At 53.6% G+C, this 26,635-nt stretch overlaps 1 protein-coding gene and 1 long non-coding RNA gene across 2 annotated transcripts; both read left to right on the top strand.

Moving 5' to 3' along the window:
• Positions 1–9,938: 9,938 nt before the first annotated feature.
• Positions 9,939–11,341, top strand: LOC119237683 (antileukoproteinase-like). The gene is made up of 3 exons (XM_037501633.2): positions 9,939–10,020; positions 10,600–10,758; positions 11,196–11,341. Exons 1-3 carry the CDS (start codon positions 9,939–9,941, stop codon positions 11,339–11,341), a joined length of 387 nt encoding a protein of 128 aa, XP_037357530.1.
• A 7,999-nt stretch (positions 11,342–19,340) lies between these two features.
• LOC119254400 (uncharacterized) lies at positions 19,341–21,571 on the top strand. The gene is made up of 3 exons (XR_005127288.2): positions 19,341–19,421; positions 20,600–20,746; positions 21,306–21,571. It is a non-coding gene; the product is annotated as an uncharacterized LOC119254400 (long non-coding RNA).
• The last annotated feature ends 5,064 nt before the right edge of the window (positions 21,572–26,635 follow it).

The following is a 26,635-nucleotide window of genomic DNA, read 5'->3' as shown; positions in this document are numbered from 1 at the left end:
GGGCAGGTTTGGGTGGTGCTGGGACTCTTGTTTCTGTTGCAGAGGGGGTCACACTGGCCCAGACAGGAAGTGACCACCGGGCAGTGGACACAAGCACCTGCCAGCAGGTCCTTTTTCAGGCCATATCATCTGGTCCTAAATTCAGAACTCTGGGCAGTGGGCAGCAGCCACCCAGTCAGCGCTGACGCCTGTCCCCTGCAGTGATGGGGTCTGGGGTTAGAGCGGAGCAGGCTCTGCCTTCAAGGGACGTGCAGGCCTCTCTGGAGGAAGTGGGGGTCATGGGGCTGGAGAGATCTTTTTGTCTGTGGAGGGTGCAGCTGGCTGGGTCCGGAAGCAGCGCCGTGGGGACGTGCAGGGCCTTCACCTGTGCTCTCCTCGCACCAGGGACAAAGCCTGGCCGGTGTCCAATAATAATGGCAGGCTGCAAGATGTGCAACCCTCCCAACCACTGTGAGACAGACAGCCAGTGTCCGGGCATTTTAAAGTGCTGCAAGGTCAGGTGTAGGAAACTCTGTTGTGCCCCTGTGTAGGGTAAGTCTGGTGGGGCCTCTGATCCCTCACACCATCCCTCAGTCTCAACCCCCATGACTAGATGTAAGAGAAGGCGGATTTCTGATTCTCCCCCATCGAAATTCACTGTTTGACCCTCTTGCGTTTTTTCTCCCTCAAATTTTATTCATTTGCAAACTGTTTGCATATCTCTGTAACTTTGGGGTACAGTCTCGCACCTCCATATGTGCACATGCTTCCCTCAGCCTCCACCGGCCTTGGGGCGAGGAGCCACAGGGTCCCTCAGAGCTCTGGTTCTGCTGCTGCCTCCGTGGCTGAGGCCCTGGCAAGGGACCCTGTGAGTCCTTTCCCGGGTCCGGTGTGGACAGAATGAAAGGGAAAGTGCTGGAACGCCCCTGCGGAGAAGGACTCGGTACTGGGGTTGTTTTCGGCTCCATGGCTACGTCCCTGTCCGCTGTGCAGCGGGTGTGAAGATGAACCACTCTAAGTGTTGAGTCCAGAGTTTGACTGTGAAATTGGTACATGACCTCATTCTCCTGTGGCACATCTCTGTCACCTACGTCATCACTTTGCTCTTTTTTTTTCTATTTCAGAATTCTTAGAAAGGAAAAATTGAGCCACGAAGTTGGTTTACGTTGAAGCTCCAACATGATTTCCCCTCACATCTGATGCGGCCACTGAAAGTAACTTTGTGTCATGCCCTGTGTGTTCTGGGAATTCCCTCTCCCTCCCAGACCCCATCATGACACATTCCAAGGTGAAGACCAGGTTCTGCCACTGGTGTCTCCTTTGGAGAAAGGCTTGACACACAGTTGCTTTCAGGAAATGCCTGTTGTTTGTTGAATGAAAAATGTTTCTTTCTGCACATCCTGATCCTGTCCATGCTTCATTGTGGAGTGCATACTGGGTGGGGTACAGCGGGTGTCTGGAGTGGAGGCCCCTCCTTTTCGTGTGTGGAAGGAGGAGGCTTAAGGACCACACAGGCCTGAGTTTGCATCATGAGTCTGACAATGCTGGCTCTGATTTCATTCAGGTGCATTGTTCTCCTTTACCTTAATTTCTGTAACTGCAGAGTGGAATCGAACCACTCTCTGCCAGTCTGTGGGGCACTGGGTATGCAGTGGGTTTGAAATGAGTACACAGTCCCCGGGGCACAGCCGGTTCTCTGAAACATGTGACACATGCCACTGTTGGCATTTGAGCCTCTTTCATTTCTGCTCCTTTCTAAGTTATTACTTCTTTTGCATAAAATGAGTTGAGAGGAAAAACGTGCGCTGATGATCAGCTCTTAGGGGGACACCAAGCACTCTGCTCATGGTGTCTTGGCATCAGCATGGCCAAGAGAGCACAGTGAAGTTATGTTTTGGGTGGAACAGTGCTCTGCGCCCTCTAGGGAAACAAGAAAGTTCAGTGGCCTCGTGGCGGGCACTCCCAGGACCAGTGGGTCTGTTCCCACAGTGGCTGCAGAGAAATTTGCCTCCATGCCTGGTCCCTCTTCATGCTGTAGTAGAAAGACTCAAGCTGTTGCCCCGGAGCACAGCGATGGCATGGGGCAGGGAGGACGCCGCATGGTGCTCAGACAGGAGCACCCCCAAGTGGGAGACAGGATGCGTAATTCCTGACACAAGATGACCCTGTCTCTTCATCTCTTGGGAAGCAGTTTTTCAAAAACTCATTTTTAAGCGTGTGGCTTCTCTCTGGAGCGCCAACCCTCTTGCACAGCAGGTGCTTCTGTCCTGCAACCATGGAGTCTTCTCCCAGTTCTCCAACTCACTCCAGTTTGCACACAGGGAGCGGTGGCTGCTCTCCAGGCCCACACGCAGTTTCAGTCTCAAGCAGGTCTCTGCTCACCCAAGCACCCTCCTCCTGCGTCCTCGCAAGGAGCCAACTCTGAGTGCTGCGTCTGTTGCCTGTAAAACTGAGCGGTCTCACACCTGCTTCAGGCACTTGGACACGTCCAGGTGACGATCGTGACTGTGCTGCTCAGGGCTCGGTCCTAGCAGGGGCTCCGTCCTTATTCAGCGTAAGTATCTAATGGAGCCTGTGTACCGCGGCGGGATTTGAAAGGAGGTCGTTCTCATGGCCAAGTCTGCACTCTTTCCATGTCAGTCACTGAAACAAGCAAAAAGCCCAGAGCTGACCATCTAGGTGCGTGTGCCCCGGGGAGCTTGAGTTAGATCCCCTTTGTCCAGAAGTTTGATCCTCTCTTTTCTTTCGGGTCCTGCTGACCATCACCTAGTCCGCAACTGGGTCTTCTCCCCAGAAGTTTAATGAAATGTGCACTCAGGAACATTTGGAAAGCAGACATATTTTACGCACATGCTAAAGAAAACACACACTTGGCAAAGTACGTGAGTCAGGCGAGGAAGGAATCGTGCAATGCAAACACATCCCAGCTGCCACCGAGACCACGTTCATCCTCTGTAGATTTTGTCACCTTCTCAAGCTATTATCTTGTGAAAGGTCACAGAGAAAACGGTTTAGTCATAGCTTTCTAGTCAAAGTAAACAGATGTCTTCCTGAGCAGCACACTCACAAGTGGTCACCTGCACGTGTCCGAGTGCATGAAGCAGGCGTTACGCTCGCTCGGTTTTACAAGCGACAGACGAAACACTCAGAGTTGGCTCCATGCGAGGACACGGAGGGTGCTTGGGTGAGCACAGAGACCTGCTTGAGACTGAAGCTGCTTGTGGACCAGGAGAGCAAGAAGGGGAGGGACAAGATCCTCCTCTGAAATCTGAGCTCATTACAAATTCCTGCTCAGCTTCCCCTGGCTGTTGACTTCCCGGCATCCTCTGCAGAGTCAGACATTTGCTTCATGGACCCCTGACGCTTCCTCCTCATCTGGGTTCTCTGACCTTCCTTCTACTGATTTGGTCTCTGAGGGGAACCCCCTTTCTTACGTCCCCATAATTGCGGAGGAGAATCCTACTGGACGTGCAGCAGAAGTTGGAGCCAAGGGAAGCATCAGAGGGACAGAGCTGAGCTCTGGGTCTCTGGCCCCAGGACAAGGGGAACCTTCCAGACTCTCCTCCATTCCCAGGCCTTCCTTGCCCCCTCTCTGCAAGTGCTGCTCCCCTAACTCGACACTCCCAAGGCCACACCTGCATCTGGTCTGTCTTCTGGGGATTCTGGCCTTGGGGCACTTCACCTCAGGGAAAAGAAAACCATGAGCAGGGGAGAGGGTCGGTGGCCACAGCGGCTTCTCTCTGGTCTCCTCTCTATGTCACTCATTATTCAGGGATTCACTCCCTGCACTTTTCCCCACTGGGAAATGATCCTTTATTGACGTTCCCTCCTGGCTGTCGCTCAGCTGGCTCAGAATAGCCGATTTGTTGGGAAAACTGAGCTTGAGAGACTTGCTAAGGGCAGAACCCCCTCCTTCTGCACCTCTGCTTTGACGATTGTTTACTTCACACTTTCCACGTCGCAGGCATGAAATAGGATGGGGTGAAACGCAGAAAAAATTTCAGAGTTCATAAGTATCTGTTGGCTGAGTGATCTGCCACCTGAATTTGAGAAGGACATTGCATTGAGGAATCAGCAGATTGTTTCGTCATCCCTGAGAGTCCTGGACGGGGAGAGCTGGAGGGGTGGCTGTGGTCAGAGAGGAGCGACCACACCTCTGGGTTTAGCTGCAGCTCCAGCAGCATCTTCCCATGGAGGTGCCTCCCCTCTGCACCTAGGAGGCCAGTGGCCGGGCGCTCCCGGCAAGCAGGCATCACAAGGACACTCCGGGGTCATCTTAGGCCAGCCTCTTCTATTCCTCCCTGGTTGTTGCTGTTTTGGCTTCTCTGTCTTGCCTGGAACAAAGGAGTTACTGCCTCCTGGTGTCAGGACTGCTGATTTCTTGCTGAACTTCCTGGCCTTTGGAATCACTACTGGGCTGGGCAGCATTTGGGGTGGAGCTGCTCCTGTATAAAGAGCGAGGCCAGGCACCTGCCCTCAGAGCCTGCCCTGTCCCCACCATGAAGTCCAGTGGCCTCCTCCTTCTGGCGCTTCTTGTCCTGGGAACCCTGGCACCGTGGGCCGTGGAAGCTGATGGAGATGGTGAGTGGGACTCGCCCTGGTTCAATCTTGATGTGGGGCAGAGGCGGGAGTTCCTAGTGGTGGGGAGGCCCCTTCTCTAGCTGATGCAGCCCCGTAGTCTGAGAACCTCCCTGAGGTGGGTCCTGCCTAGCTGGGCTCCCAGGTCTCGTGAGGTCTGAGCATGAGGAAATGGTCCTGACTCCGCTGTCCTCAGCCCGGGTCTCACGTCCTCTGGGCCTTTTCTATTCTCTGCCTGCCCCTCTCTGCTTCGTCCTTTAGCCTCTGTGTCTGGCCGTCACATGTCACGTTGGTTTCATAACTTTCAAATCTCTCCTCCCCCAACGCTCCAAGTTGTCTCTCTGCTCTGGCACGGCCCGGCTTACCCTGTCGTAGGGACCCTTGGCTGATACTCGGGGGTTTCCATCTGCTGTGTCAGTGCCTGTGGCTCATCCTGCTGTCCTTCTTCATGTGGGTAGGCAGGCATCTCCCCTTGCACCTGTGGACAGTCCCCTGCGGGAGGGTCTCTCCAGCAGCTGGGGCTGGCTCAGATGTTCTGAAGGCCCCTGTTCCACAGGCCCGGGTGAGCTCTAGGCTCTGTCCTTGCAGCTGTGAAGGGTGGAGAATGCCCTAGCATTTCGCCAGCCAGGTGCACTAAACTTGACAAATCTGAATGCCAGCGTGACTGGCAGTGCCCACTAGAGAAGAGATGCTGCATTGATAAGTGCAGAGAAATGCCTGGACCCTGTGAAACACTAGTATCCAGGTGAGAGGTGGCAAGAGCGGTGAAAGTCCTGAAGCAGAGGGCACAGCCTCAGGGGGCAGGGTTGGGTGGTGCTGGGACTCATGTTTCTGCTGCTCAGGGGGTCACACTGGCCAGACAGGAAGTGACCACTGGCAGTGCACACAAGCACCTGCCAGCAGGTCCATTTCCAGGCCAAATCATCTGGTCCTAAATTCAGAACTCTGGGCAGTGGGCAGCAGCCACCCAGTCAGCACTGACGCCTGTCCCCTGCAGTGATGGGGTCAGGTGTTAGAGCGGAGCAGGCTCTGCCTTCAAGGGACATGCAGGCCTCTCTGGAGAAAGTGGGGGTCATGGGGCTGGGGAGATCTTTTTGTCTGTGGAGGGTGGAGCAGGCTGGGTCCGGAAGCAGCACCGCAGGGAAATGCAGGGCTTCACCTGTGCTCTCATCGAACAGGGACGAAGCCTGGCCAGTGTCCAAAAATAATGGCAGGCTGCAAGATGCTGAACCCGCCCAACCGCTGTGAGACAGATGGTCAGTGTCCAGGCAAATTGAAGTGCTGCGAGGGCATATGTGGGAAAGCCTGCCTTGTCCCTGTGTAGGGTAAGTCTGGTGGGGCCTCTGATCCCTCACACCGCCCCTCAGTCTCAACCCCCATGACTTAGGTGTAAGAGAAGGCGGATTTCTGATTCTCCCCCATCGAAATTCACTGTTTGACCCTCTTGTGTTTTTTCTCCCTCAAATTTTATTCATTTGCCAATTGTTTGCATATCTCTGTAACTTTGGGGTACAGTCTCGCACCTCCATATGTCACATGCTTCCCTCAGCCTCCACAGGCCTTGGGGCGAGGAGCCACAGGGTCCCTCAGAGCTCTGGTTCTGCTGCTGCCTCCGTGGCTGGGGCCCTGGCAAGAGACCCTGTGAGTCCTCTACCGGGTCCGGTGTGGACAGAATGAAAGGGAAAGTGCTGGAACGCCCCTGCGGGGAAGGTCTCGGTACTGGGGCTGTTTTCGGCTCCATCGCTACGTCCTGTCCGCTGTGCAGCGGGTGTGATGATGAACTACTCCAAGTATTGAGTCCAGAGTTTGACTGTAAAAAGGGCACATGAACTCATTCTCCTGTGTCACATCTCTGTCATCTACATCATCACTTTGCTCCTTTTTTTCTATTTCAGGATTCTTAGAAAGGAAAAATTGAGCCATGAAGTTGGTTTACGTTGAAGCTCCAACATGATTTCCGCTCACATCTGATGCTGCCACTGAAAGTAACTTTGGGTTATGCCCTGTGTGTTCTGGGAATTCGCTCTCCCCAACCAGACCCCATCATGACACTTTCCAAGGTGAAGTCCAGGTTCTACCACCGGTGTCTCCTTTGGAGAAAGGCTTGACACACAGTTGCTTTCAGGAAATGCCTATTGTTTGTTGAATGAATAAATGTTTCTCTCTGCACATCCTGCCCATGCTTCATTGTGGAGTCCATACTGGGTGGGGTACAGAGGGTGTCTGGAGTGGAGGCCCCTCCTTTTCTTGTGTGGAAGGAGGAGGCTTAGGGACCACACAGGCCTGAGTTTGCATCATGAGTCTGACAATGCTGGCTCTGATTTCATTCAGGTGCATTGTTCTCCTTTACCTTAATTTCTGTAACTGCAGAGTGGAATCGAACCACTCTCTGCCAGTCTGTGGGGCACTGGGTATGCAGTGGGTGTGAAATGAGTACACAGTCCCGGGGCACAGCAGGTTCTCTGAAATATGTGACACATGCCCACTGTTGGCATTTGAGCCTCTTTTGTTTCTTCTCCTTTCTAAGACATTATTTCTTTTGCATAAAATGAGCTGAGAGGAACAACATGTGATGATGATCAGCCCAGGGGAGGACCCAAAGCTCTGTCCATGGTGTCTTGGCATCAGCATGGCCAAGAGAGCACAGTGAAGTCATGTTCTGGGTGAAACAGGTCTCTATGCCCTCTAGGGAAGCAAGAAAGTTCAGTGGCCTCGTGGCAGGTACCCCCAGGACCAGTGCATCTGTTCCCACAGTGCTGCAGAGAAATTTGCCTCCATGCCTGGTCCCTCTTCATGCTGCAGTAGAAGGACTCAAACTGTTGCCCTCGGAGCACAGTGATGGCATGGGGCAGGGACAATGCCGCGTGGTGCTCAGACAGGAGCACCCCCAAGTGGGAGACAGGATGCGTAATTCCTGACGCATGATGACCCTGTTTCTCTTCACCTCTTGGGAAGCAGTTTTCACAAAAACACATTTTGAAGTGTGTGGCCTCTCTCTGGAGCTCCAACCCTCTTGCACAGCAGGTGCTTCAGCCCTGCAGCCATGGAGTCGTTTCCAGTTCCCCTTCAGTCCAATTTGCACACAGGAACCCGTGGCTGCTCTCCAGGCTCACACGCAGTTTCAGTCTCAAGCAGGTCTCTGCTCACCCAAGCACCCTCCTCCTGTGTCCTCGTATGGAGCCAACTCTGAGTGCTGCGTCTGTCGCTTATAAAACCGAGCGGTCTCACACCTGCTTCAGGCACTCGGACACGTCCAGGTGACGATCGTGACTGTGCTGCTCAGTGCTCGGTCCTAGCAGGTGCTCGGTCCTTATTCAGCGTAATGATCTAATGGAGCCTGTGTACCGCGGCGGGAATTGAAAGGAGGTCGTTCTCATGGCAAAGTCTGCACTCTTTCCATGTCAGTCACTGAAACAAGCAAAAAGCCCAGAGCTGACCATCTAGGTGTGTGTGCCCAGACAAGGGAGCTTGAGTTAGATCCCCTTTGTCCAGAAGTTTGATCCTTTCTTTTCTTTCGGGTCCTGCTGACCATCACCTAGTGCACAGCTGGGTCTTCTCCCCAGAAGTTTAATGAAATGTGCACTCAGGAACATTTGGAAAGCAGACATATTTTACACACATGCTAAAGAAAACACACCCTTGGCAAAGTACGCGAGTCAGGCGAGGAAGGAATCAGTGCAATGCAAACACATCCCAGCTGCCACTGAGGCCACGTTCATCCTCTGTAGATTTTGTCACCTTCTCAAGCTTTTCCTTACTGAAAAGTCACAGAGAAAACACTTCAGCTGTAGTTCTAGTCAAAGTGAACAGGTGTCTTGCTTTTTTTTTTTTTTTCAAGATTTATTTATTTATTTATACAAGCACTGGGTACAGTCAGAAGCGCCAGAGGGTGAGAGAATTCGCCAGAGCCAGAGCGGGGAGCAGAGCAGGCAGACTGACCAAGTACACTGCTGAGGGGAGCAGCGGGCATGGCAGGAGAGGTTTGCACGCCATGTGGGACCCTTGCTGGCGGCAGGGGATCAAGCCGGCGCTGCAGAGGCTGCAGGCAGCTTTGCAGCCCAGTGCCTAAACTCTGCATCACCAGGGAGGCCCTGTCTTCCTTTTTGAAGGAAGAGAAGGGACAAGATCCTGGACTGAAATCTGACCTCAGCACAAATCCCTGCTCAGCTTCCTCTAGCGATGACTTCCCGGCGTCCTCTGCAATCAGACATTTGCTCCATGGACCCCAGACCCTTCCTCCTCATCCGGGTTCTCTGACCCTCCTTCTACTGATTTGGTCTCCAAGGGGAACCCCCTTTCTCACGTCCCCGGAGTTGCAGAGAAGAATCCGAATGGATTTGTGCAGCAAAAGTTGGAGCCAAGAGAAGCATCAGAGGGAGAGAGTTGAGCTCTGGGTCTCTGGTCCCAGGACAAGGAATCATCCAGACTCTCCTCCGTTCCGGCCCCTCCTTGGCCCCTCTCTGCAAGTGCTGCTCCCCTAAAATGCCACTCCCAGGGCCACACCTACACCTGGCTGTTTCCTGGGGCTTCTGGCCTTGGGTCGCTTCACCTCAGGGAAAGGAAAGCCATGAAGCTGGGGAGAGGGTCAGAGGCCACTGGGCCTTCGCCCTGGTCTCCTTTACGTCACTCATTATTCAGGGATTCACTCCCTGCACTTTTCCCCATTCGGAAAGATGCTATTGGAGCTGCACTATTGACGTTCCCTTTGTGTTTGTCGCTCAGTTGGCTCAGAAGAGCTGATTTGTTGGGAAAACTGAGCTCGAGAGACTTGCTAAGGGCAGAACCCCCTCCTTCTGCACCTCTACTTTGACGATTGTTTACTTCACACTTTCCATGTCGCAGGCATGAAAGAGGACTGGCATGGAACGGAGCAAATAATCCAGAGATCATAAATACCTGTCGGTTGAGTGATCTGCCATCTGAATTTGAGAAGGACGTTGCACTGAGGAATCAGCAGATTGTTTCGTCATCCCTGAGAGTCCAGGACGGGGAGAGCTGGAGGGACAGGGACGTGGTCAGAGAGGAGCGACCACACCTCTGGGTTCAGCTGCAGCTCCAGCAGCATCTTCCCATGGATGTGCCTCCCCTCTGCACCTAGGATGCCAGTGGCCGGCTCTCTGGGGCATGTAGGTATCACATGGACCCTTCGGGGTCATCTTCAGGCCAGCTTCTCCTTTTCCTCCCTGGCTGTTGCTCTTTTGGCTTCTCTGTCTTGCCTGGATCAAAGGAGTTACTGCCTCCTGGTGTCAGGACTGCTGATTTCTTGCTGAACTTCCTGCCCATGGAATTACCTCTGGGCGGGGCAGTGTTTGGGGTGGAGCTGCCTCCTGTATAAATAGTGAGGCCAGACACCTGCCCTCAGAGCCTGCCCTGTCCCCACCATGAAGTCCAGTGGCCTCCTCCTTCTGGCGCTTCTTGTCCTGGGAACTCTGGCATCTTGGGCCGTGGAAAGTGCCAGAGAGTGTGAGTGGGACATGCCCCAGTACAATCTTGGTTCTTGGCAGAGGTGGGACCTCCAATCTTGGTGGTGTGGGGAGGCCACATAGTCTGAGAAGACCTCCCTGAGGTTGGTCCTGCCCACCTTGGCTCCCAGAACGGTGAGGGATTTGACATGAGGAAATGTTCCTGACACCGCTGTCCTCAGCCCGGGTCTCACATCCTCTGTGCCTTTTCTCTTCTCTGCCTGCCCCTCTCTGCTTCGTCCTTTAGCCTCTGTGCCTGGCTGTCACCTGTCACGTTGGTTTCATATCTTTTATATCTCTCTTCCCCCACCACTCTCGGTTGTGTCTCTGCCGTGGCACAGCCTGTCTTATCCCTGGGGCAGGGACCCTTGGCTGACGCCCGGGGCCTTCCAGCTTGTGACTGTGTCACGGTGTGTGGTTCATCCAGCTCGTCCTTCTCGTGGGGTCAGGCAGGCATCTCCCCTTGCACCTGTGGACAGTCCCCTGGGGGAGGGTCTCTCCAGCAGGTGGGGCTTGGCTCAGGTGTCACGATGATCCCTGATCCCCAGGCCCGGCTGAACTCTTGGCTCTATCCCGGCAGCTGTGAAGGGTGGCGAATGCCCCAGGAGTTTACCAGCCAGTTGCACTGAACTTGATGAAACTGAATGCCAAAGTGACTGGAAGTGCTCAGGAAAGAAGAGATGTTGCGTTGATAGGTGCAGTATGAAATGCCAGGACCCTGTGAAACTCTCATACCCAGGTGAGCAGGTGGCAGAGCTGGTGAAAGTCCTGAAGCAGAGGGCACAGCCACAGGGGGCAAGGTTGGGGGGTGCAGGGACACGTGTTTCTGCTGCTCAGGGGGTCACACTGGCCACACAGGAAGTGGCCACCTGGCAGTGGATACAAACACCTGCCAGCAGGTCCGATTTCAGGTCATATCATCTGGTCCTAAATTCAGAACTCTGGGTAGTAGGTAGCAGCCACCCAGTGAGCCCTGATGCCTGTCCCCTGCAGTGATGGGGTCTGGGGTTAGAGCGGAGCAGGCTCTGCCTTCAAGGGACGTGCAGGCCTCTCTGGAGGAAGTGGGGGTCATGGGGCTGGGGAGATCTTTTTGGCTGTGGAGGGTGGAGCAGGCTAGGTCTGGAAGCAGCGCCGTGGGGACGTGCACGGCCTTCACCTGTGCTCTCCTCGCACCAGGGACGAAGCCTGGCCGGTGTCCGACAATAACTGGACACTGCAAGATGCTGAACCCTCCCAACCACTGTGAGACAGATGGCGATTGTACGGACCACTTCAAGTGCTGCGAGGGCAGGTGTGGGAAAGCCTGCTTTGCCCCTGTGTAGGGTAAGTCTCGTGGGGCCTCTGATCCCTCGCACCGCCCCTCAGTCTCAACCCCCATGACTTAGGTGTAAGAGTAGGGGGATTTCTGATTCTCCCTCAATGAAATTCACTGTTTGACCCTCTTGTGTTTTTTCTCCCTCTCAAATTTTATGCATCTGCCAGTTGTTTGCATGTCTCTATAACTTTGGGGTACAGTCTCGCACCTCCATATGTGCACGTGCTTCCCTCAGCCTCCACCGGCCTTGGGGCGAGGAGCCACAGGGTCCCTCAGAGCTCTGGTTCTGCTGCTGCCTCCGTGGCTGGGGCCCTGGCAAGGGGCCCTGTGAGTCCTTTCCCGGGTCCGGTGTGGACAGAATGAAAGGGAAAGTGCTGGAACGCCCCTGCGGGGAAGGACCGGTGCTGGGGCTGTTTTCGGCTCCATCGTTATGTCCCTGTCCGCTGTGCAGCGGGTGTGATGACAACTGCTCTAAGTGTTGAGTCCAGAGTTTGTTATAAAATTGAGTCTTTATCGGGCTCCTCATGTCACATCTCTGTCATCTACATCATCACTTTGCTGTTTTTTCTATTCTAGCAGTTTCATCAAAAGGAAAATTTTAGCAGTGATGTTGGTTTATGTGGAAGTTCCAACATGATTTACTCTCACATCTGATGCTGCCATTGAAAGAGGCATTGGGTTCCGCCCTGTGTGTTCTGGGAATTCCTTCTCCCTCCCCAGACTCCCTTCATGACACATTTCAAAGTGAAGACCAGGTTCTGCCACCAGTGTCTCCTTTGGAGAAAAGACTTGACACGCAGTTGCTTTCAGGAAATGCCTGGTGTTTGTTGAATGAATAAATATTTCTCTCTGCACATCCTGTCCATGCTTCATTGTGAAGTCCATACGGGTTGGGGTTCAGGGTTGTAGGGAGGGGAGGCCCCCCTTTTCATGTGTGGAAGGAGGAGGCTTAGGGACCACACAGGTCTGAGTTTGCATCACGTGTCTGATAATTATTTCTTCTGCATAAAATGAGCTGAGAGGAACACCATGTGCTGATGATCAGCCCAGGGAGGACCCAAAACTCTGTGTCTGGAGCTCCAACCCTCTTGCACAGCAGCTGCTTCAGTCCTGCCAGCATGGCCTCATCTCCCGGTTCCCACTCTCACTCCACTTTGCACACAGGAGGCCTGTGGCTCCTCAGCTTCCCCTGTCTGTTGACTTCCCGCATCCTCTGCAGAGTCAGACATTTGCTCCATGGACCCCTGACCCTTCCTCCTCATCCGGGTTCTCTGACCCTTTCTACTGATTAGGTCTCTGAGGGGAACCCCCTTTCCCATGTCCCCGGAGTTGCAGAGGAGAATCCAGCTGGCCCTGCAGCAGAAGTTGGAGCCAAGGGAAGCATCAGAGGGAGAGAGCTGAGTTCTGGGTTTCTGGCCTCAGAACTAGGGCAACATCCCAGACTCTCCTCCGTTCCCAGCCCCTCCTTGGCCCCTCTCTGCAAGTGCTGCTCCCCTAACTCACCACTCCCAGTGCCACACCTGCATCTGGTCTGTCTTCTGGGGCTTCTGGCCTTGGGGTCACTTCACTTCATGAAAGGAAACCATGAGCAGGGGAGAGGGTCAGAGGACACAGTGGCTTCTCTCTGGTCTCCTCACTACATCACTCATTATTCAGGGATTCACTCCCTGCACTTTTCCCCATTGGGAAATGATCCTTTATTGACGTTCCCTCGTGGCTGTCACTCAGCTGGCTCAGAAGAGCTGATTTGTTGGGAAAACTGAGCTCCAGAGACTTGCTAAGGGCAGAACCCCCTCCTTCTGCACCTCTGCTTTGACGATTGTTTACTTCACACTTTCCATGTCGCAGGCATGAAAGAGGACTGGGGTGGGACGCAGCATCTTTTCAGAGATCACAAATATGTGTTGGTTGAGTGATCTGCCACCTGAATTTGAGAAGGACATTGCATTGAGGAATCAGCAGATTGTTTCGTCATCCCTGAGAGTCCAGGACGGGGAGAACTGGAGGGACAAGGCCCTGGTCACAGTTGAGCGACCACACCTCTGGGTTCAGCTGCAGCTCCAGTAGCATCTTCCCATGGAAGTGCCTCCCCTCTGCACCTAGGAGGCCAGTGGCCAGCCCTCCAGGGTATGTAGGCATCACATGGATGCTTCGGGGTCATCTTCAGGTCAGATTCTTCTTTTCCTCCCCTGGCTGGTGCTCTTTTGGCTTCTCTCTTGCCTGGAACAAAGGAGTTACTGCCTCCTGGTGTCAGGACTGCTGATTTCTTGCTGAACTTCCTGGCCTTGGAATCACCTCAGGGCAGGGCAGCATTTGGGGTGGAGCTGCCTCCTGTATAAAGAGCGAGGCCAGGCACCTGCCCTCAGAGCCTGCCCTGTCCCCACCATGAAGTCCAGTGGCCTCCTCCTTCTGGCGCTTCTTGTCCTGGGAACCCTGGCACCGTGGGCTGTGGAAGCTGACAGAGATGGTGAGTGGGACTCGCCCTGGTACAATCTTGATGTGGGGCAGAGGCGGGAGTTCTTGGTGGTGTGGGGAGGCCCCTTCTCTAGCTGATGCAGCCCCGTAGTCTGAGAACCTCCCTGAGGTGGGTCCTGCCCACCTGGGCTCCCAGGTCTCGTGAGGGTCTGAGCATGAGGAGATGCTCCTGCCTCCGCTGTCCTCAGCCCGGGTCTCACGTCCTCTGTGCCTTTTCTCTTCTCTGCCTGCCCCTCTCTGCTTCGTCCTTTAGTCTCTGTGCCTGGCCGTCAACTTGTAATTTGGTTTCATAACTTTTATTTATTTATTTTATATTTTATTTTTAAAGATTCATTATTTATTTATACAAGCACTGGGTACAGTCAGAAGCGCAGGAGGGTGAGAGCCAGAGCGGGGAGCAGAGCAGGCAGAAGGACCGAAGTACACTGCTGAGGGGAGCAGCGGGTGGCAGGAGAGGTCTGCGCGCCATGCAGGACCCTCCTCCGGTGGCTGGGGAGCAGCCGGGGATCGAACCGGCGCTGCGGAGGCCACGGGCAACTTCGCAAGCCAGCGCTCAACCGCTGCGCCACCGGGGAGGCCCTGGTTTCATAACTTTTAAATCTCTCCTCCCCCACCGCTCCTGGTTGTCTCTCTGCCTTGGCACGGCCTGCTTATCCCTGGCATAGGCACCCTTGGCTGATAATCGGGGGTTTCCAGCTTCTGTGACCCCAGTCAGTGCGTGTGGTTCTCCAGCCTGTCCTTCATGTGGGTCAGGCAGGCATCTCCCCTGGCACCTGTGCACAGTCCCCTGGGGGAGGGTCTCTCTACTAGGTGGGGCTTGGCTCAGGTGTGCCCAAGACCCTGATCCCCAGGCCCGGCTGAGTTCTTGGCTCTGTCCTCGAGCTGTGAAGGGTGGAGAATGCCCTAGGAGTTCACCAGCCAGGTGCACTAAACTTGACAAATCTGAATGCCAGCGAGACTGGCAGGGCCCTCTAGAGAAGAGATGCTGCATTGATAAGTGCAAAATGAAATGCCTGAACGCTGTGAAACTCTAATAACCTGGTAAGCAGGTGGCAGAGCTGGTGAATGGTGTGAGCAGAGGACACAGCCTCAGGGGGCAGGGTTGGGTGGTGCTGGGACTCCTATTTCTGCTGCTTAGGGGGTCACACTGGCCCAAAAAGCCAGTGACCACCTGGCAGTGGACACAAGCACCTGCCAGCAGGTCCTTTTTCAGGCCATATCATCTGGTCCTAAATTCAGAACTCTGGGCAGTGGGCAGCAGCCACCCAGTAAGCCCTGACGCCTGTCCCCTGCAGTGATGCGGTCTGGAGTTAGAGCGGAGCAGGCTCTGCCTTCAAGGGACATGCAGTCCTCTCTGGAGGAAGTGGGGGTCATGGGGCTGGGGAGATCATTTTGTCTGTGGAGGTGGAGCAGGCTGGGTCCGGCAGCAGCGCCGTGGGGACGTGCAGGGCCTTCACCTGTGCTCTCCTCGCACCAGGGACGAAGCCTGGCCAGTGTGAAACAATACTTGGACGCTGCTATATGCGGAACCCTCCCAACGACTGTGAGACAGATGGCGAGTGTCCCGGCAACTTAAAGTGCTGTGAGGGCAGGTGTGGGAAAGTCTGCCGTGCCCCTGTGTAGGGTAAGTCTGGTGGGGCCTCTGACCCCTCACACCGCCCCTCAGTCTCAACCCCCATGACTTAGGTGTAAGAGTAGGGGGATTTCTGATTCTCCCCCAACGAAATTCACTGTTTGACCCACTTGTGTTTTTTCTCCCTCTCAAATTTTATGCATCTGCCAGTTGTTCGCATGTCTCTAACCTTGGGGTACAGTCTCGCCCCTCCATATGTCACATGAACCCTCAGCCTCCACCGGCCTTGGGGCGAGGAGCCACAGGGCCCCTCAGAGCTCTGGTTCTGCTGCTGCCTCCGTGGCTGGGGCTCTGGCAAGGGATCCTGTGAGTCCTTTCCTGGGTCTGGTGTGGACAGAATGAAAGGGAAAGTGCTGGAACGGCCCTGCGGGGAAGGACTCGGTGCTGGGGTTGTTTTCGGCTCCATCGCTACGTCCCTGTCCGCTGTGCAGCGGGTGTGAAGATGAACCACTCTAAGTGTTGAGTCCAGAGTTTGACTGTGAAATTGATGCATGAACTCATTCTCCTGTGTCACATCTCTGTCACCTACATCATCACTTTGCTGTTTTTTTCTATTTCAGCCAATTCTTACAAAGGAAAAATTGAGCCATGAAGTTGGTTTACGTTGAATCTCCAACATGATTTCCCCTCACATCTGATGCTGCCACTGAATGTAACTTTGTGTCATGCCCAGTGTGTTCTGGGAATTCCCTCTCCCCACCCAGACCCCCTCATGACTCATTCCAAGGTGAAGACCAGGTTCTGCCACTGGTGTCTCCTTTGGAGAAAGGCTTGACACACAGTTGCTTTCAGGAAATGCCTATTGTTTGTTGAATGAATAAATGATTGTTTCCCTCTGCACATCCTGTCCATGCTTCATTGTGAAGTCCATACTGGGTGGGGTACAGGGGGTGTCTGGAGTGGAGGCCCCTCCTTTTCATGTGTGGAAGGAGGAGGCTTAGGGACCACACAGGCCTGAGTTTGCATCATGAGTCTGACAATGCTGGCTCTGATTTCATTCAGGTGCATTGTTCTCCTTTACCTTAATTTCTGTAACTCCAGAGTAGAATCGAACCACTCTCTGCTAGTCTGTGGGGCACTGGGTATGCAGTGGGTGTGAAATAGTACGAAGTCACCTGTGCACACCAGGCTCTCTGAAATATGTGACACATGCCCACTGTTGGCATTTGAGCCTCATTCATTTCTTCTCCTTTCTAAGACATTATTTCTTTTGCATAAAATGAGCTGAGAGGAACAACGTGCACTGACCATCAGCCTAGAGGAGGACCCAAACACTCTGTCCATGGTGTCTGGCATCAGCATGGCCAAGAGAGCACAGTGAAGTCATGTTCTGGGTGGAACAGGGCTCTATGCCCTCTAGGGAAACAAGAGGTCAGTGGCCTCGTGGCGGGCATGCCCAGGACCAGTGCATCTGTTCCCACAGTGGCTGCAGAGAAATTTGCCTCCATGCCTGGTCCCTCTTCATGCTGCAGTAGAAGGACTCAAGCTGTCGTCCCGGATCATAGCGAGGTATGGGACAGGGAGCACGCGGCTTGGTGCTCAGACAGGAGCACCCCCAAGTAGGAGACAGAGATGTGTAATTCTGGACACATGATGACCCTGTCTCTTTACCTCTTGGGAAGCAGTTTCACAAAAACACATTTTGAAATGTATGGCTTCTCTCTGGAGCTCCAACCCTCTTGCACAGCAGGTGCTTCCGTCCTGCAACCATGGAGTCCTCTCCCGGTTCTCCAACTCACTCCAGTTTGCACACAGGGAGCCCGTGGCTGCTCTCCAGGCCCACACGCAGTTTCAGTCTCAAGCAGGTCTCTGCTCACCCAAGCACCCTCCTCCTGTGTCCTCGCAAGGAGTCAACTCTGAGTGCTGCGTCTGTTGCCTGTAAAACCGAGCGGTCTCACACCTGCTTCAGGCACTTGGACACGTCCAGGTGACGATCATGAGTGCACTGCTCAGGGCTCGGTCCTAGCAGGGGCTCCGTCCTTATTCAGTGTAATGATCTAATGGAGCCTGTGTACCGCGGCAGGATTTGAAAGGAGGTCGTTCTCATGGCAAAGTCTGCACTCTTTCCATGTCAGTCACTGAAAACAAGCAAAAAGCCCAGAGCTGACCATCTAGGTGTGTGTCCAAGGGAGCTTGAGTTAGATCCCCTTTGTCCAGAAGTTTGATCCTTTCTTTTCTTTCGAGTCCTGCTGACCATCACCTAGTCCGCAACTGGGTCTTCTCCCCAGAAGTTTAATGAAATGTGCACTCAGGAACATTTGGAAAGCAGACATTTTACGCACATGCTAAAGAAAACACAACTTGGCAAAGTACATGAGTCAGGCGAGGAAGGAATCAGTGCAATGCAAGCATATCCCCTGTAGATTTTGTTACCTTCTCAAGCTATTGTCTTACGAAAGGTCACAGAGAAAACAGTTTAATCATAGCTTTCTAGTCAAAGTAAACAGATGTCTTCCTGAGCAGCGCACTCAGGAGTGGTCACCTGGACGTGTCCAAGTGCATGAAGCAGGCGTTACACTCGCTTGGTTTTACAAGCGACAGACGCAGCACTCAGAGTTGGCTCCATGCGAGGACACGGAGGGTGCTTGGGTGAGCACAGAGACCTGCTTGAGACTGAACTGCATGTGGACCAGGAGAGCAGGAAGGGAAGGGACAAGATCCTGCTCTGAAATCTGAGCTCAGTAAAAATCCCTGCTCAGCCTCCTCGGGCTGTTGACTTCCTGGCATCCTCTGCAGTGTCAGACATTTGCTCCCAGACCCTTCCTCCTCATCCAGGTTCTCTGATGCTCCTTCTACTGATTTGGTCTCTAAGGGGAACCCCCTTTCTCACGTCCCATAATTGCAGAGGAGAATCCAGCTGGACGTGCAACAGAATTTGGAGCCAAGGGAAGCATCAGAGAGAGAGAGCTGAGCTCTGGGTCTCTGGCCCCAGAACTAGGGCAACATCCCAGACTCTCCTCCGTTCCCAGCCCCTCCTCACCCCCTCTCTGCAGGTGCTGCTCCCCTAAATCGCCACTCCCAGGGCCACACCTGCATCTAGTCTGTCTTCTGGGGTTTCTGGCCTTGGGGGCGCTTCACTTCATGAAAGGAAAACCATGAGCAGGGGAGAGGGTCAGAGGCCAAGGGGCTTCTCTCTGGTCTCCTCACTACATCACTCAATATTCAGGGATTCACTCCCTGCACATTTCCCCATTGGGAAATGATCCTTTATTGATGTTCCCTTCGTGGCTGTGGCTCAGCTGGCTCAGAAGAGTTGATTTGTTGGGAAAACTGAGCTCAAAGGACTTGCTAAGGGCAGAACCCCCTCCTTCTGCACCTCTGCTTTGACGATTGTTTACTTCACACTTTCCATGTCGCAGGCCTGAAAGAGGACTGGGTGGAACAAGCAACATTTCAGAGATCACAAATATGTGTTGGTTGAGTGATCTGCCACCTGAATTTGAGAAGGACATTGCATTGAGGAATCAGCAGATAGTTTCGTCATCCCTGAGAGTCCTGGACGGGGAGAACTGGAGGGACAAGGCCCTGGTCACAGTTGAGCGACCACACCTCTGGGTTCAGCTGCAGCTCCGGTAGCATCTTCCCGTGGAAGTGTCTCCCCTCTGCACCTAGGAGGCCAGTGGCCGGGCGCTCCCGGGCAAGTAGGCATCACATGGATGCTCCGGGGTCATCTTCAGGCCAGCCTCTTCTATTCCTCCCTGGCTGTTGCTGTTTTGGCTTCTCTGTCTTGCCTGGAACAAAGGAGTTACTGCCTCCTGGTGTCAGGACTGCTGATTTCTTGCTGAACTTCCTGGCCTTTGGAATCACTACTGGGCGGGGCAGCATTTGGGGTGGAGCTGACTCCTGTATAAACAGCGAGGCCAGGCACCTGCCCTCAGAGCCTGCCCTGTCCCCACCATGAAGTCCAGTGGCCTCCTCCTTCTGGCGCTTCTTGTCCTGGGAACCCTGGCACCGTGGGCCGTGGAAGCTGCCAGAGATGGTGAGTGGGAATCGCCCTGGTTCAATCTTGATGTGGGGCAGAGGTGGGAGTTCTTGGTGGTGTGGGGAGGCCCCTTCTCTAGCTGATGCAGCCCCGTAGTCTGAGAACCTCCCTGAGGTGGGTCCTGCCCACCTGCTCCCAGGTCTCGTGAGGGTCTGAGCATGAGGAAATGCTCCTGACTCCGCTGTCCTCAGCCCGGGTCTCACATCCTCTGTGCCTTTTCTCTTCTCTGCCTGCCCCTCTCTGCTTCGTCCTTTAGCCTTTGTGTCTGGCTGTCACCTGTCACGTTGGTTTCATAACTTTCAAATCTCTCCTCCCCACCATCCAAGTTGTCTCTCTGCCTTGGCACGGCCTGGCTTACCCTGGCGTAGGGACCCTAGGCTGATACTCGGGGGTTTCCAGCTGCTGTGTCAGTGCATGTGGCTCATCCAGCCCGTCCTTCTCCGTGGGGGTCAGGCAGGCATCTCCCCTTGCCCCTGTGGACAGTCCCCTGCGGGAGGGTCTCTCCAGCAGGTGGGGCTTGGCTCAGGTGTCCCGATGGCCCCTGATCCCCAGGCCCGGCTGAGCTCTAGGCTCTGTCCTTGCAGCTGTGAAGGCTGGCAAATGGCCTAGGAGTTCACCAGCCAGGTGCACTAAACTTGACAAATCTGAATGCCAGCGTGACTGGCAGTGCCCACTAGAGAAGAGATGCTGCATTGATAAGTGCAGAGAAATGCCTGGACCCTGTGAAACACTAGTATCCAGGTAAGAGGTGGCAAGAGCTGGTGAAAGTCCTGAAGCAGAGGGCACAGCCACAGGGGGCAGGGTGGGTGGTGCTGGGACCCGTGTTGCTGCTGCTCAGGGGGTCTCAATGGCCAGACAGGAAGGGACCACTTGGCACTGGACACAAGCACCTGCCAGCAGGTCCGTTTTCAGGTCATATCATCTGGTCCTAAATTCAGAACTCTGGGCAGTGGGCAGCAGCCTCCCAGTGAGCACTGATGCCTGTCCCCTGCAGTGATGCGGTCTGGGGTTAAAGCGGAGCAGGCTCTGCCTTCCAGGGTCATGCAGGCCTCTCTGGAGGAAGTGGGGGTCATGGTGCTGGGGAGATCATTTTGTCTGTGTAGGTGGAGCAGGCTGTGTCAGGAAGAAGCGCCGTGGGGACATGCAGGGCTTCACCTGTGCTCTCCTCGCACCAGGGACGAAGCCTGGCCGGTGTCCAAAAATAATGGCACGCTGCAAGATGCTGAACCCTCCCAACCACTGTGAGACAGATGGCAATTGTACGGACCACTTCAAGTGCTGCGAGGGCATGTGTGGGAAAGCCTGCTTTGCCCCTGTGTAGGGTAAGTCTGGTGGGGCCTCTGATCCCTCGCACCACCCTATGACTTAGGTGTAAGAGTAGGGGGATTTCTGATTCTCCCCCAACGAAATTCACTGTTTGACCCACTTGTGTTTTTTCTCGCTCTCAAATTTTATGCATCTGCCAGTTGTTTGCATGTCTCTATAACCTTGGGGTACAGTCTCGCACCTCCATATGTCACATGAACCCTCAGCCTCCACCGGCCTTGGGGCGAGGAGCCACAGGGTCCCTCAGAGCTCTGGTTCTGCTGCTACCTCTGTGGCTGGGGCCCTGGCAAGGGACCCTGTGAGTCCTTTCCCGGGTCCGGTGTGGACAGATGAAAGGGAAAGTGCTGGAACGCCCCTGCGGGGAAGGACTCGGTACTGGGGTTGTTTTCGGCTCCATCGTTACGTCCCTGTCCGCTGTGCAGCGGCTGTGACGATAAACTACTGTAAATGTTGATTCCAGAGTTTGACTGTAAAATTGATACATGATCTCATTCTCCTGTGTCACATCTCTGTCACCTACATCATCACTTTGCTGGTTTTTTTTTTCTATTTCAGAATTCTTACAAAGGATAAATTTAGCCATGAACTTCATTTACGTTGAAGCTCCAACATGATTTCCCCTCACATCTGATGCTGCCACTGAACGTAACTTTGGGTTACGTCCTCTGTGTTCTGGGAATTCCCTCTCCCCACCCAGACTCCCATGATGACACACTGCAAGGTGAAGACCAGGTTCTGCCACCGGTGTCTCCTTTGGGGAAAGGCTTGACATACAGTTGCTTTCAGGAAATGCCTGTTGTTTGTTGAATGAATAAATGATTGTTTCCCTCTGCACATCCTGTCCATGCTTCATTGTGGAGTCCATACTGGGTGGGGTTCAGAGGGTGTCTGGAGTGGAGGCCCCTCCTTTTCGTGTGTGGAAGGAGGAGGCTTAGGGACCACACAGGCCTGAGTTTGCATCATGAGTCTGACAATGCTGGCTCTGATTTCATTCAAGTGAAATTGTTCTCCTTTACCTTAATTTCTGTAACTGCAGAGTGGAATCGAACCACTCTCTGGCAGTCTGTGGGGCACTGGGTATGCAGTGGGTGTGAAATGAGTACAAAGTCCCCGGGGCACACCAGGCTCTCTGAAATACGTGACACATGCCCACTGTTGGCATTTGAGCCTCTGTCATTTCTTCTCTTTCTAAGATATTATTTCTTTTGCGTAAAATGAGCTCAGAGGAACAACGTGCACTGACATTCAGCTCCAAGGGGGACACCAAGCACTCTGTTCATGGTGTCTTGGCATCAGCATGGCTAAGAGAAGTACATTGAAGTCATGTGCTGTATGGAACAGAGCCCTACGACCTCTAGGGAAACATGAAGGTCAGTGGCCTCTTGGCCTGTGCCCCATGACCGGTGGGTCTGTTCCCACAGTAGCTGCAGAACAATTTGCCTCCATGCCTGGTCCCTCTTCATGCTGCAGTAGAAGGACTCAAGCTTTGCCCCCAGAGCACAGCTACGGCATGGGGCAGGGAGTAGCTAGCCATGTGGTGCTCAGACAGGAGCACCCCCGAGTGAGACAAGGGATAGGTATTTCCTGACTCATAATGACCCTGTCTCTGAATGTCTTGGGAGTAGTATTCCAGGCCTTTCTCATGTAGTTGAGTGGGGAGGCCTTTCAGGCGGCCTTTCTCTATGCCAGGATACTCATGTGGTGGGTGCTCCGGTGGCCTGCTCTTGGCCAGGACGACCCATTGGCGGTGATGGTCTCGAGTCCACGCAGCAGATGAGTAACATGAGCAGGATTCCAGAGCAGGGCCAGCAAGGACCAGAATTCTATGATGTGAGGACAGAGTTGGATTAGATCATGATTAAAATAAAAACACTTATCACAATTGTGTTTCCTGAACAAACCACTGTGAGAATACGCTTTGTGCTGCTTTGAACCACCGTTCTGTTCGTTACCAGTGGATGGACAGACGAATGTGTGAGAAAGACCTGAAGAGGGGAGCTGTTCTGTTCATCACGAGTGTAGACACCGCCCTCACCCTGGCTCCCAGGGAGCCTCAACCTGATTATGCACACTCTGGTGGAGTCTCTCCCCCGTGTTTTCCACACAGAAGGTCCGTGTGACAACAGAATGCTGTAGAGTGACAGGAGTCCTGATGAGATTAGATTAGCTTGGCATGGCACTGTGGAGTGTGTGCTCCCCCGGTCACCTGCTCTGCAGATCTCAGCTGCCTCATCATGGGGACCCAACCACAGGGAGGTGGTCTGCAGAGCGGTGAGCCCAGGGCTCTGGCCGTAACCTGTGTGGAACTGAGGCCACGACGATCACTGAGTGAGCTTGGAAGCGGGCTGCTCACCCGCCTGGTCCCGTGATGCAGTCCCAGCAGACAGCTTGATTATAACCTGGTGCCTAATGAAGCCGAGTGTCTCCCTGGATGCTGATATGCAAGTATCATCCATTTGAAATTTCCCGTAAGTAGTCTTGCTGGCACATGTGACATGACAAATTCAGCAGGAAAACCTAATAGACTTGAAATACATTTACCTACATATGAAAACTTATTATCAAATAATTTGATTCTATAACTTAATAGAATCAGTGGAGGGAGTGAGAAACTGGCATTTCAGACAGAAAAAAATGAAGCAAGGTCTATACCTCAAACGTCTCTCTCTCTCTCTGTTTCTTAAAGATTTATTTAAGAACCTGGTGTACAGGCCGAGGTGTGGGGGGTGAGAAGATTCACCAGAAACAGAGTGGGGGTAATCGAACGGGCAGACTGACTGAAATACACTGCTGAGGGGAGCCGTGGGCAAGACAGGAGAGGTCTGCTTCTCCATGTGGGTCAGCTCCCTTCCTGGGGATCGAACTTGTGCTGCAGTGGCTGCAGAACAATTTGTCTCCAGTGGCTTCACAGTGCTGTACTTAACCCCTTGCACCACCAGGGAGGCCCATACTTTACTTCAAACTTTTCAAAAAAGTAATTTCAAATGGATTCTTGCTTGGTATGAAAATCAGTTTTAAACTGTCTGAAGAAGATGTAAGGTGATCTTCTGAAGGACTCTGTACCCAACATTGACATAGAAAGTGTATCCATGAAGCAAGAGCGTGATAACATCGAGTACATCCAATGAAATACCAATCTTTTTGAGAGAGGCCACAAAAACACATTTTGGATATTGATGCTTCTCTCTGGGGCTCTGAACTTCTTACACAGCAGGTGCTTCAGTCCTGCATGCGCAGAGACGGCTCCCGCTTCCTCTTCTCACTCCAGCTTCCCACACAGGGAGCCCATGACTGACTCTAGGCCTGGATGCAGCTTCAGCCTCAGGGAGGTCCCTGTCAGGCTCACCCAGCACCCCCTCCTCCTGGCACCTTGTTGGGGCCAACTCTAAGCATTGCGTCTGCCATTTGTAAAACCGAGCGAGTGTAACACCTGCTTCCTGTGCTCAGACGCGTCCAGGAGATGACTTGTGAGGGCGCTGCTTTCAGTGCATGGCCCTAGCAGGTGCTCGGTCCTTATTCAGTGTCATGATCTAGTGGAGCCTGTGTAGCGAGGCAGGATTTGAAAACGGGTTGTTCCAATTCCAAAGTCTGTATCTTCCCATGAAAGTCACTGAAATCAGGCAAAAGCATAGAAACTGCCCATCTCGGGGTGTGTTCCCAGATGAAGGAGTTTGGACCATCTCTTTTCTTTCGGGTCCTGCTGACCATCATCTAGTGCGCCACTGGTTGTTCTCCGCAGAAGTTTAATGAAATGTGCACTCAGGAACATTTGGAAAGCAGACATATTTTACGCACATGCTCAAAGAAAACACACTTGGCAAAGCAGGTGAGTCAGGCGAGGAAGGAATCAGTGCAATGCAAACACATCCCAACTGCCACCGAGACCACATTCATACTGCCATAGATTTTATCACCTTCTCAAGCAACTTCCTTATTGAAAGGTCACAGAGAAAACAGTTTAGTCGTATTTTTCTAGTCAAAGAATGCGGATGTCTTCCTTTTGGAAGGAAGAGAAGCTACAAGATCCTGGTCTGAAATCTGACCTCATCAGAATTCCCTGCTCAGCTTCCTCTGGCGTTGACTTCCCCGTGCCCTCTGCAGAGTCACATTTGCACCAAGGATCCCAGAACCTTCCTCCTCATGCTGGGTTCTCTGACCCCTTTTACTGATTTCTTCTCTGAGAGGAACCCCTTTGTCATGTCTGCAGAAATGCAGAGAAGAATCTGACTGGACGTCAGCAGAAGTTGGAGCCAAGGGAAGTGTAAGATGGAGACAGCTGAGCTCTGGGTCTCTGGCCCCAGGACAAGGGGAACTTCCCAGACTCTCCTCCGTTCCAAGCCCCTCCTTGGCCCCTCTCTGCAAGTGCTGCTCCCCTAACTCTCCAATCCCAGGGCCACACCTGCATCTGGTCTGTCTTCTGGGGTTTCTGGCCTTGGGGGCGCTTCACCTCAGGGAAAGGACAACCATGAGCAGGGGAGAGGGTCAGAGGCCACAGCGGCTTCTCTCTGGTCTCCTCACAACATCACTCAATATTCAGGGATTCACTCCCTGCACTTTCCCCATTGGGAAATGATCCTTTATTGACGTTCCCTTCCTGGCTGTCGCTCAGCTGGCTCAAAAGAGCTGATTTGTTGGGAAAACTGAGCTCCAGACACTTTCTAAGGGCAGAACCCCCTCCTTCTGCACCTCTGCTTTGACGATTGTTTACTTCACACTTTCCATGTCGCAGGCATGAAAGAGGACTGGGGTGGGACGCAGCATCTTTTCAGAGATCATAAATATGTGTTGGTTGAGTGATCTGCCACCTGAATTTGAGAAGGACATTGCATTGAGGAATCAGCAGATTGTTTCGTCATCCCTGAGAGTCCAGCACGGGGAGAGCTGGAGGGACAAGGCCCAGTTCACAGTTGAGCGACCACACCTCTGGGTTCAGCTGCAGCTCCAGTAGCATCTTTCCATGGAGGTGCCTCACCTCTGCTCCTAGGAGGCCAGTGGTCAGCACTCTAGGGCATGCAGGTGTCACATGGACCCTCCAGGATCATCTTCAGGCCAGCTTCTCCTTTTCCTCCCCTGGCTGTTGCTCTTTGGCTTCTCTGTCTTGCCTGGAACAAAGGAGTTACTGCCTCCTGGTGTCAGGACTGCTGATTTCTTGCTGAACTTCCTGCCCATGGAATCACCTCAGGGCAGGGCATCATTTGGGGTAGAGCTGCCTCCTGCTTAAAGAGCGAGGCCAGGCACCTGCCCTCAGAGCCTGCCCTGTCCCCACCATGAAGTCCAGTGGCCTCCTCCTTCTGGCGCTTCTTGTCCTGGGAACCCTGGCACCGTGAGCCGTGGAAGCTGATGGAGATGGTGAGTGGGACTCGCCATGGTACAATCTTGATGTGGGGCAGAGGCGGGAGTTCTTGGTGGTGTGGGGAGGCCCCTTCTCTAGCTGATGCAGCCCCGTAGTCTGAGAACCTCCCTGAGGTGGGTCCTGCCCAGCTGGGCTCCCAGGTCTCGTGAGGTTCTGAGCATGAGGAGATGCTCCTGACTCTGCTGTCCTCAGCCCGGGTCTCACATCCTCTGTGCCTTTTCTGTTGTCTACTGGCCTCTTTGCTTCGTCCTTTAGCCTCTGTGTGTGGCCGTCTCATGTCATGTTGGTTTCATAACTTTTAAATCCCTCCTGCCCCGCCGCTCCTGGTTGTCTCTCTGCCTTGGCACAGCCTGGCTTACCCCTGGCATAAGGACTCTTGGATGATAATCGGGGGTTTCCAGCTGCTGTGTCAGTGTGTGTGGCTCATCCAGCTCATCCTTCTTCATGTGGGTCAGGCAGGCATCTCCCCTTGCACCTGTGCACAGTCCCTGTGGGAGGGTCTCTCTACTAGTGGGGTTTGGCTCAGTGTCAC

The sequence above is a fragment of the Talpa occidentalis genome, unplaced genomic scaffold, assembly GCF_014898055.3.
Source record: "Talpa occidentalis isolate TD23 unplaced genomic scaffold, MPIMG_talOcc4v2.1 talOcc4.10, whole genome shotgun sequence".
Lineage (NCBI taxonomy): Eukaryota > Metazoa > Chordata > Mammalia > Eulipotyphla > Talpidae > Talpa > Talpa occidentalis.
The sequence above is the reverse complement of the archived record's forward strand: the minus strand, read 5'-3'. Positions and strand labels throughout refer to the sequence as shown.

Bases quoted from the DNA above. Each gene is read 5' to 3' on its own strand.
- LOC119237683 (XM_037501633.2), top strand. From the start codon at position 9,939: ATGAAGTCCAGTGGCCTCCTCCTTCTGGCGCTTCTTGTCCTGGGAACT. The intron at 10,021-10,599 runs GTGAGTGGGACA...CTATCCCGGCAG, and splicing joins CGTGGAAAGTGCCAGAGAGT to CTGTGAAGGGTGGCGAATGC. The intron at 10,759-11,195 runs GTGAGCAGGTGG...TCCTCGCACCAG, and splicing joins TGTGAAACTCTCATACCCAG to GGACGAAGCCTGGCCGGTGT.